The sequence below is a fragment of the Lissotriton vulgaris genome, unplaced genomic scaffold (assembly GCF_964263255.1).
Source record: "Lissotriton vulgaris unplaced genomic scaffold, aLisVul1.2 SCAFFOLD_1029, whole genome shotgun sequence".
Lineage (NCBI taxonomy): Eukaryota > Metazoa > Chordata > Amphibia > Caudata > Salamandridae > Lissotriton > Lissotriton vulgaris.
In genome coordinates, this window is record NW_028240638.1 from 334,884 (window position 1) to 344,461 (window position 9,578).

A 9,578-nucleotide genomic window follows, 5' to 3' on the forward strand; every position below is an offset into this window, starting at 1 on the left:
AGGGAAACAGAGAGAGAGAGGGAGACAAAGAGGGAGTGAGACAGTTAGAGTGAGTGAGACAGAGGGAGACAGAGGGAGAGAGAGGGAGAGAGAGTGAAAGAAATGTGGGTCTGGTGGCTCAGTGGACGAAGGCGTCCGCTGCAGGGACCTGTGATCAACCTCATGGTCAGTTTTTTTTTCTAGCCCTGCCCCCTCCCCCACTGACCCCACCTCCACCGGTGCGGCCCTCGGACACAAACCAGACTGTAAATTTGGCCCCCGAGAGAAAGTTTGTGAGTACCCATGCCTTAGGGCATGTGTGTGCGCAACATGAAACTTTGAAAAATGCACTTTAGTGCATTTTTCAAAGTTTTTGAAAATTACCATGAAGTTGAACTTTATGGTAATTTGTGTGCCCTATTAGTGAATTCGCTATTTTAAAATCTTTCATGCATTGCATTTAAGGAATCTCAATTTGAGATTCCTTAAATGCAAATAATCGCAATTTAGTGATTTCTAAAATTGCGATTTTTGCATTTGAGATGATGCATCCCAAATGCAAAAATACCGCTCGCAAAGGGGCAGATTCTGAGAACCTGCCCCTTTGCGAGCGGATTTTTGTTTGATGAATCTGGGCCTTAGTTGCTGAGAAAGACAGCAGCGAAAAATTAAAGCAGGGACCAGAAGTGTAAGGCCAATTCTCTGGCCAATTCTCTGGTGTGCCTCTGCAATCTGTTGCTCGTGTAATGTTCTCAGTTTGTATCTTTTCTGTTCCTATTGTGAAGCGCTCTGACACCTTCCGGTAAAGTCCGCGCTATATAAAATTGCATAAATAAATAAATAAATAAATGGCGCCTGAAGCTCAAGGACACTCCTTGTGGCCGCCCCTGAAATATACATCCACTAGGGAGATCAAAAACAGGATCAAGGCTGTGAGGGGGAGTGGGGAAGGGGAACCCTGGAGAGCAGTGGAGAGGACATCAGCAAGGTAGAAAGAAGGTGCATGTCTGCTCCCAGCACTGCCACTCGAAGGAGGCGACGGAAGCAAGTGGATGGATATGGGGGGGAGAGCCCCCGCCCTGTAGAGCCTACCACAGGGGGGCGATTAAAGACAAAGGGGCTGCTGAAAAGGATAGAAATAAACAAGCTGGAGAAAGGTAGGATGGACAAGGTGGAAACGGAGGCCGACTCTCTCGCTTTAGGCCAGACTTGTGCTCTCTACGCGGCCTCACAAGAAGCCACACTCTGCAGCATTGTGTGTGTCACAGGGGCAGGAAGGTTGGTGCGACTGAGACCCACCCACAGCCTCCTGGAGTACAGACCAGCGTGTACTCCTGATAATGCTGTTTACTCGCCCCATATCAACGCTCGAGGCCTCTGGGCATCTCTTAATGCTCCAGGAAATTAACCTGTTTTTCTCCTTCGGTTCTTGCAGGAGCTGCGCCTCCTGGTTCACTTATAATCTATGCTGTATTATCTTCATTCTTTGTTTGGGAAAAAATGTGAGCCAGGCACATATTTATCAATCTTTTGTGTTGAGGGGCCTCAGTATGGAGTCTTCCAGCTCATGGCGAGGACTTTGGGTCCCACTTTCCCTCCCATCAGATTCTATTTGGAATCGAGAGGTTCTGTCCGCTTCCTTGTACATCAGCGGCGGCTCTGTGGGATTTAAACAGGTGCACGTGTCAGGAGCCACACTTTCACAGTTAATCACATTTCTTACAAAATTCTAGCATTTATTTAAATCTACTTTCAAGAACGGGGACATTGAGGATTGAGACAAGACTGAAGAGAGTATGACAAGGGCAAGTGAAGAGGGTGCAAGAAAAAGGATTGAAAGAGCAGTATGTATGAGAGGAGAGTCAATCACAGGGAAATCTTCAGTTCTGGTCCTTCCAGATATGTCGCTACAGTCAACATCTTATACCATCCTTCTTCATCGACTGCAAAAAGGAGGGATCCGAGCCAGGCTCTAATTTGGAGTGAGTCATACCTTTCCAGCTGCTCTCACGGGGTCTCCTTGGACCATTGCAATCAGAGCTTATAACCCTCTCTAACCCAGGTTTGGAAAATTCTCTGAATGCCTTGATCACAAATCACTGGGATCTCAAGGTCGGTTAATGAAAAGCTTCTTGTGAGAAAGTGGCTCTAAATATCCTGGACCAAGATGTGGTACAGGGTGTATAGAGTCCACAAACCCCAGAGGTATAACAGGTTAAAGTCAGAACTGACCTTACTCTCCAAAGTGGTAGCTTGGTCGAGCAGTAAGGCAGTACCAGAGGGCAGTGTAAAGCATTTGTTGTACACACTTAGTCAGCAAAAGGTTTCACACACTCAAGGACTGAACTCCAGGCCAATCGTTTTTATATCAAAAGATATAGTTGTTTTATTTTTAGAACCAACAGGTATCAAAATATACTGTTCTCAATATGAGAGGTCTCAGATGAGTACTTTGCAGAAAGGCAAGACATTTTGTAAACACAATAGGCTATTAAAATATTGATCCCACCAAAAGATGACTTACTCTTATGCAATCAGGGTAACAACAAGATTTAGACAAATATGAACATATTAAAATTGTCCAACAAAAGACTTTCTGTAATAAATGTATACTTTATTCGGCCAATGTTGCACAGCATAAAATGTAAAAACAATCTAAAAACAATGTAGCAGCATCAAAATATTGCACAGTTTTATCAGCAAGACATTTTATGAATATATTAAAAAAGGTTAAAAATTGCTCCAGAGAACAAATATAAAGTGTCGACGCGTTTCGGTGTCTCTGATGACCACCTTCTTCAGGACTGTATTCTCTACAAAGAGACATATAATTACTACCAAATACAGGAGATTGTTATAACATTACGATGTCAAAAATTGTGTGCTGCATCTTAGAGTAACTTTACATGCTTCTCATTTTTGTATACATTGTCGCCAAGTCTTGATTACATACATTTGATTCAAGCGTTTTTAGATTACATTAGTAAGTCTGGTTGTAGTTATCCTATTTCATCTTTTCAATTCATGTGGAGATCAAATTAAGGGGAGGGGGGGGGGGGAGCGGTTCTTACCTCTACACAACCTACTGATTGTTGCAACCTTCTGTGTACATCTGGGGCACGGGTCTTACTCTTGAGTGCCACAAAACCGTTTTGTTGTCACACTGTGTAGTAGCAGTGCGCTGGAATGGGAAAGGGTCTTATTTACAAATAAGAAATGAAGGCTCACTTAATATTCACTGTCCTTATATCTTTAAATTAGTATAGTGGGTGTACCTTTGTCAATTGGCGCTCTTTATTTCAATCTGGTCTCGTACATTCAATTGTCTCTAAACCTATTCTTCAATGTAGGTATATTGGAACATAATCCACACATATCTATGGAAAAATAATTTTTATTTAGGGGCATAATTGTTTCCCTACACCACTGTTATGCATCACTTAGCATTACCTTTCTTATATTTCTGCTATCTGACAGAGAGGCAAGTCGCATGCCTTTGATTTCGGTCCTATGTGTTGCCCTCTGCCAGCCAGAAGCCACCGATTATTCTTGAAAAAATAAATCTGGATGGAATATAGAATTGTGATTACCAAATGGGCCCTTATTGGTCATGTCTGCCACCAAGATTCGTTATATGCGTTGCTACCACTCACCTATATCATAATAGGGATTTATCGCTGTAGCCGGGTATTCTTAACTTTTCTTCCTCGGCACATTAAAGGTAGAGGTTGGCCTTCTATCCTCCGCGATCTCTAAAATGTAAGGATAGTACACCAAGTTGCTATTCTATATTACGTTGATTGTGTTCTCTCTTGTATTAGATGATTGCTACACAGCGGATCTACGCATGCTCACAAAGCAGGATCGAAGGTGCTACTCACCAGATGCCGCTTGAGGTTGAAAGCCTACCAATTTACGCGTCCTAATTTTTCATTGTGTATTGTTTAGCACTGTCTGTGCACAGTTAAGCTTCACTCGTTTATAAACTCACGGGCAGCTTTAATTAAGCACTTTGGCGTCTGAACAATCCTTTTTTTTGTGTTACACTTACTCAATTATAACGCTCCCATACTTTTTTGTTTTTTATAGACCCCCCTGCCTCACAGTAAAAGTCCTCCGTTCTGTAACATTACTTAGTGCTATTGTTTTTATCAGGACAGGACTCTCGCTCATTTGTTTACGCGCCTTCGAAATTTGCAACTAATCGTTTATGTTGTCGCTACATCTCACTGCTTTGTATCGCGTATTTGGTCTTAGATACTCTATAGAACCCTCTGTTAAATATGAGGAGTCATCTATGGCGACTGGTTCGCAGGGCGAGTCAATGTGCTCATAATTTCTTGCAAGGCATTCTCACAAACTCACCGTTTTAAATTGGGTCGGCCTCCCTGCTCCTAGTACGGCAGAGTTCCGGGGTTTCTGGTTTCGGTACACAATGCGATAGAGTGAAACCGCTTCAGGGTGCCTCTATAAATACAACCAACGTTCCCATTGGCTATACCTGTCGGCGTTGGTCATTGGATAATCTATGCTCAAGTGATGCGCGAGGTGCTGCCTTACCTTTTTTTTGGAAACTTTTTGCTCGAGTTAACTTTATTCACCACAGCAACCTATCACAGCGATGCTATGAACAGTGATCCGCGCGCTTTAGGAGTGAATGAAAAATTGTCTAGCAGACGCGACAAAGAATTTTCAATTCTATTAAGGACACGGAGGCGAGGATTATGCTTCTCTTTACTTTACTGACATAAAACAGCAGCCAATAAAAACTTTAAACTGGCATGACCCCGGAAGGACAACCCCCTCCAACAGTATGCACCAATCACTATCAAGTCCAATGTATAACTGTCCATGTTTATCCATACGACCTCCTCTTTCTTTGCGACACATCATCAGTCCAACAAGACCGGAGGCCAACGTGGCAACCATCGCATCCAACGTCGAGGAAGGCATCCCCTGCACCTCGTCACAGATATCCAGATCATAGATTGTTCAGCTCATGTCTGCTTGTGCTGATCACCTGAAACAAGAACATAAGTCGTAATGGCTATTCCCGAACTTGGAAATACAACAAGCCAATAACAATCATTCGGGTGGGTACAAAAATTCATCAACCATACAATATTGCATGAAATACCATCCTGCAAGCCCGGGTGGGATAATCCTCGCCTCCGTGTCCTTAATAGAATTGAAAATTCTTTGTCGCGTCTGCTAGACAATTTTTCATTCTATGTCAGTCCACGGAGGCTCAGATTATGCTAGTTTAAAGTTTATCCACCACCACCGAGGCCACATCCACAATAGGCTTATGATAAAACACTTTAAATGTGGAATCAGAAGACCAATCTGCCGCAGTCATGATATCTTGAAGCCGAGAGCCGGCACCAAAAGATTTTGAGGCCATAGCCCCCCTCACAGAGTGAGCCCCAAATTTAGAGGTATCAATACCCGCCAGGTCCAACAACCAGGTAACCCACCTGGCCAGAGTCGCACTGGTGACTGGGCGGAAAGGTTTCTGTAATGAAATCAACAGTTGACCAAAACCAGTTCTGAATTCTCTAGTACAATCCTCATATACCTTCAAACATTTGACTACACATAGTTTACTGTGGTGAGGAAATGCAGGATAAGCAATACATTTTGTATGAGTCTTCGTACGTCTTGAGATCGTAAAAGAAACTCCCGTGGGAGTGAATACTCTACCTGATAAATCCAAGGCACGAATATCCGACACTCGCCTGCATGAGACCAAGCAGAGGAGAAGTGTAAGTTTAGCTGAGAGCTGTTTGCGAGACAGACCCTCATTAGCCGGCCAGGCCGCCAAAAATCGTAGGACCACCGACACGTCCCAGAGTTCAGTATACCTGGGTAGAGGGGGCTTCACTAAGCGGACCCCCCTGACTACTCTGCACACCAAAGGGTGTTCCCCAACGGGCTTACCGTCAACATGCGGGTGCCCCGCGGAGATCGCCGATCGGAAGTTATTCACAGTTCGATAAGCCAGACCAGACCGCGCCAGTTCCGATAAGAAATTCGCTATGACAGTAATATCGGATCCCATCGGATCCCCCTGCCGTTCGTTACACCAACCAACCCATCGTCTCCAAGCTGACTCATATCGCTTGTGGGTGGAAGGCGCCCATGCCTGAGATAGGAAAAAGAGAGTGTCCTCTGAAACTCCCGGCATTTGCCAACGTCGCCGGAAAGTCTCCACGCCATGAGGGACAACTGATTCTGAAGGACCAGCGGGTGGGGAAGACCCACCGGGTCCGTGAGAAGATCCGGGAACGTCGAAATTTGCACCGGCGCTGCACAGGTGAGACTCATTGCCACCGGGAACCACGCTTGTGCTTTCCAGCACGGTGAGACCAAGACCAATTCCGCCTTCTGCCTCCGAACCTGAGCCAGAACTCTCGGGATCATGATAAAAGGAGGGAACGCATACAGAATGCCCGTCGTCCACGATTGAAGGAAGGCGTCCGAGCTGATCGCCAAGGGATCCGGGCGCCAGCTGAAAAACTGGGGAAGTTGCCTGTTGAGCCGAGAGGCAAAAAGGTCTATCACACACGGACCCCATTTGCGGTTCAATGCCCCGAAGATTCGAGGGTGCAGCCTCCAATCGCTCGCATCTCTCAAGTATCGAGAGTTCCAATCCGCCGTCACGTTGGCAGACCCCGGAATATATTCCGCCGTCACCGAAATTTGATGGGCCAGGCAATAATGCCAAAAGTCCTTGGCTATCTCCGCTAGGAGCCGCGACCTGGTGCCTCCCAGGCGATTTATGTAGCGTACCGCGGACACATTGTCCATGCGGAGGAGAATACAACACGAAACTCCCTGAGGGGACAGAGTGCGGATCGCAAAAGAACCCGCCAGGAGTTCCAGACAGTTGATGTGGAGACTCAGCTCCTCGCGGGACCACCGGCCCCCGGTCTCCACCGAGCCGCAACGGGCTCCCCAGCCCCACCGGCTGGCATCCGACTCTATCACCACTTCCGGGGTGGCCGCGAAAATCGCTCTGCCGTTCCACGCATCCATATGCTCTAACCACCAGTTTATCTCCGTACGTGCCTCCGCAGAAAGAGAAATCTGTTGGGCATAGGTCAGTCCCTTGCGCAAATGCAAGGCCTTCAAACGCTGCAGGGCCCTGTAATGCAAAGGACCCGGAAAGATCGCCTGGATCGAAGAAGCCAGAAGCCCCACCAGGCGTGCCAACGTCCTCAACGAGATTGTCGGAGAGACAAGCGCTCTCCTCAACTCCTTCCTCACCGCCACCCTCTTCTTGAGGGGCAAGAGTAATTGAGCTTTCACCGAGTCCACCTGGAAACCCAGGAACTCCATCACCTGAGAAGGCTGCAAGATCGACTTCTGTATGTTCAGGAGAAAGCCCAAGTCCTGAAGGAGGTGGATCGTCCACGACAGATGGAGCGACACCACTTCCGGTGACTGACCTAAAATCAAGATGTCGTCGAGGTAAATAATGAGGCGAACACCCCGTTCCCTCAACGTCTGCACGATGGGTTTCATCAGCTTGGTGAAACACCATGGGGCGGACGACAGTCCAAAGGGCATGGCGGAAAATTCGAACCACCGATCGCGCCATTGAAACTGCAGGAACCGCCTGTGTGGGGGATAGATGGCCACTGCTAAATAGGCGTCTTTTAAATCCAGACGCACCATCCAATCCTGTTCCAATAGTATATCTCTCAGGAGGTGTATCCCCTCCATTTTGAAGTGTCGATAAACGACCCAGCCATTGAACTCCTTGAGATTCAACACCAGCCGATACCCTTGGTCCTTCTTCGGGACCACAAAGACGGTGCTGACGAAGCCTAGCTCGTGCGGGGAGGATTCCACAATCGCCCCCTTCTGGATCAAGGAGCATATCTCCGCATCTATGAAACTCTGCTCTGCTTGGGAAAAACACAGTGGACCTGGTCTCCGCCGCTGCATCGGGGAGGCATAAAATTCTATGTGGAAACCCTGTATCGTTTGTAACACCCAAGGGTCGTTCGTAAGTTGGCGCCACCTGTGGAGAAAAAGAGACAGTCTGCCCCCCACCATATGCTCCGATGGGCATAGAATTCGTACCTGAGTAGGAGTAGTCTCCTGAGTTCGCCTGTTGTCCACGATAGTCTCCTCTTTGACCCTTGCCACGACCTCCTCTATCACGGGAGGGGTAGAAGTTGGGGCGTCGATTACCTCTGCCCCTCTGCTCTGCTCCCCGTGAGGTCTGTGCATAACCTCGGCCGGACCCTCGACCTCTTGGGCGTCCGGCCCTATCAAAAACACCACCATGGAGAACCCTCTTGATGTTGGACTGGGCCCTGTCTAATGCGGAGAAGGTGGCAACATATTTGCCCATTTCCCTGACAAATTTGTCGCCGAATAGCATACCATTAGCTTGGACACCAGGCTCGGAAGGGGCCATCTCCGCCAGCTGGGAGTCAAGTCTCATAAGAAAAGAGCGTCTCCGCTCTGTAGACACAGCCACATTGGCATTACCTAAAAAGCACATGGCCCGCTGTGCCCATTCCAGAACCTCCGACACATTCAGCGGCACATTCCTATCCTTGGCTATCACCGCCGCGTCCAGAATCTTCGTTAGGGGACCGGTGATATCCAACATTTTGTCCTGGACACCTCTCCATGCTCTATCCAGCCCCTTCTTTGGATCTTTCGCAAACTTGCGCATAAACGCCGCCATTGTGGGATCTAAATCCGGTGTGTCAGCCACCTTCCCTGTCAAGGATGGCCTGGGGCATTCGGAGCGCAACGTGGCCCTCACTCCATTATCGAAACCCTGACGCAGGTTGTTGCTCACATATTGTGCCACCTCAGGGCACGGCATCCACTCAGTGGACCGAGGGTGCACAATATTGTTTGGGTTAAAAAGAAGATTCCTGGGTACCTGACCATCGTCCGCCTTTTGGGTGTGCTTCACCTTCCTAGATCTCTTTCTGGGGGCCATTGATCCCACCTCCGAATCAGAAGAATCCGGCGGGGTCGGGGAAGAATCCCCAGACGTGTCATTCGCCATTGAGCCATGGTCCTTCAGGACATTCCTGGCCATTCGGGCCAGCACCTGGGCCGAGGACTGAGAAGAGGTACCGCCCATCGCGGCAGATTTGAACTTTCTCTTTCCATAATTTTTAAGGGGCTTAGCAAAAGGCTTAAGAGCCTGGACTAGTGCAGTCTTCACTGACCCCTGGACGTGGGAATCCAGGGCCTCTACCAAATTCTCCTCCAAATGCTCTTCCTGAGGCTCATAGTCTACATATTCATCGTAATCTGCCCACTGGTTATCCTCCTCGGCGTAGTACGCCATAGCTCTGAAGCAGGGAGGTGTGGAGGAGCTTCAAGGGGGGGAGTAGCCCAGGGGAGCCTCCAACACACACACAAACTTAAACCCAAAATCACTACAGGCAATGAGGCTGAATATTAGGTGGAAGGAGACCCCTATTTGCACACTGTAAGCTCCCCTAGAGCAGAGCTCTAATGCGGATGCGCTCCGTTAGCGTTCTACTGAGGCCAGGATTGATGCAGTCTGAAAGCGCGATGCGTGAGGAGCCGGTAAAGTGAAAAACGAAAGTCGGCTC

The 9,578-nt window shown here is 47.9% G+C and overlaps 1 protein-coding gene across 1 annotated transcript; it reads right to left on the reverse strand.

Annotated features, from left to right (window-relative positions):
• Positions 1-1,501: 1,501 nt before the first annotated feature.
• LOC147672920 (uncharacterized) lies at positions 1,502-9,286 on the reverse strand. The gene is made up of 2 exons (XM_086947916.1): positions 6,970-9,286; positions 1,502-1,638 (listed from the first exon to the last, which is right to left on the reverse strand). The coding sequence occupies exons 1-2, from the start codon at positions 9,095-9,097 to the stop codon at positions 1,502-1,504; spliced, it is 2,265 nt and encodes a 754-aa protein (XP_086804042.1). The 5' UTR covers positions 9,098-9,286.
• Positions 9,287-9,578: the final 292 nt, after the last annotated feature.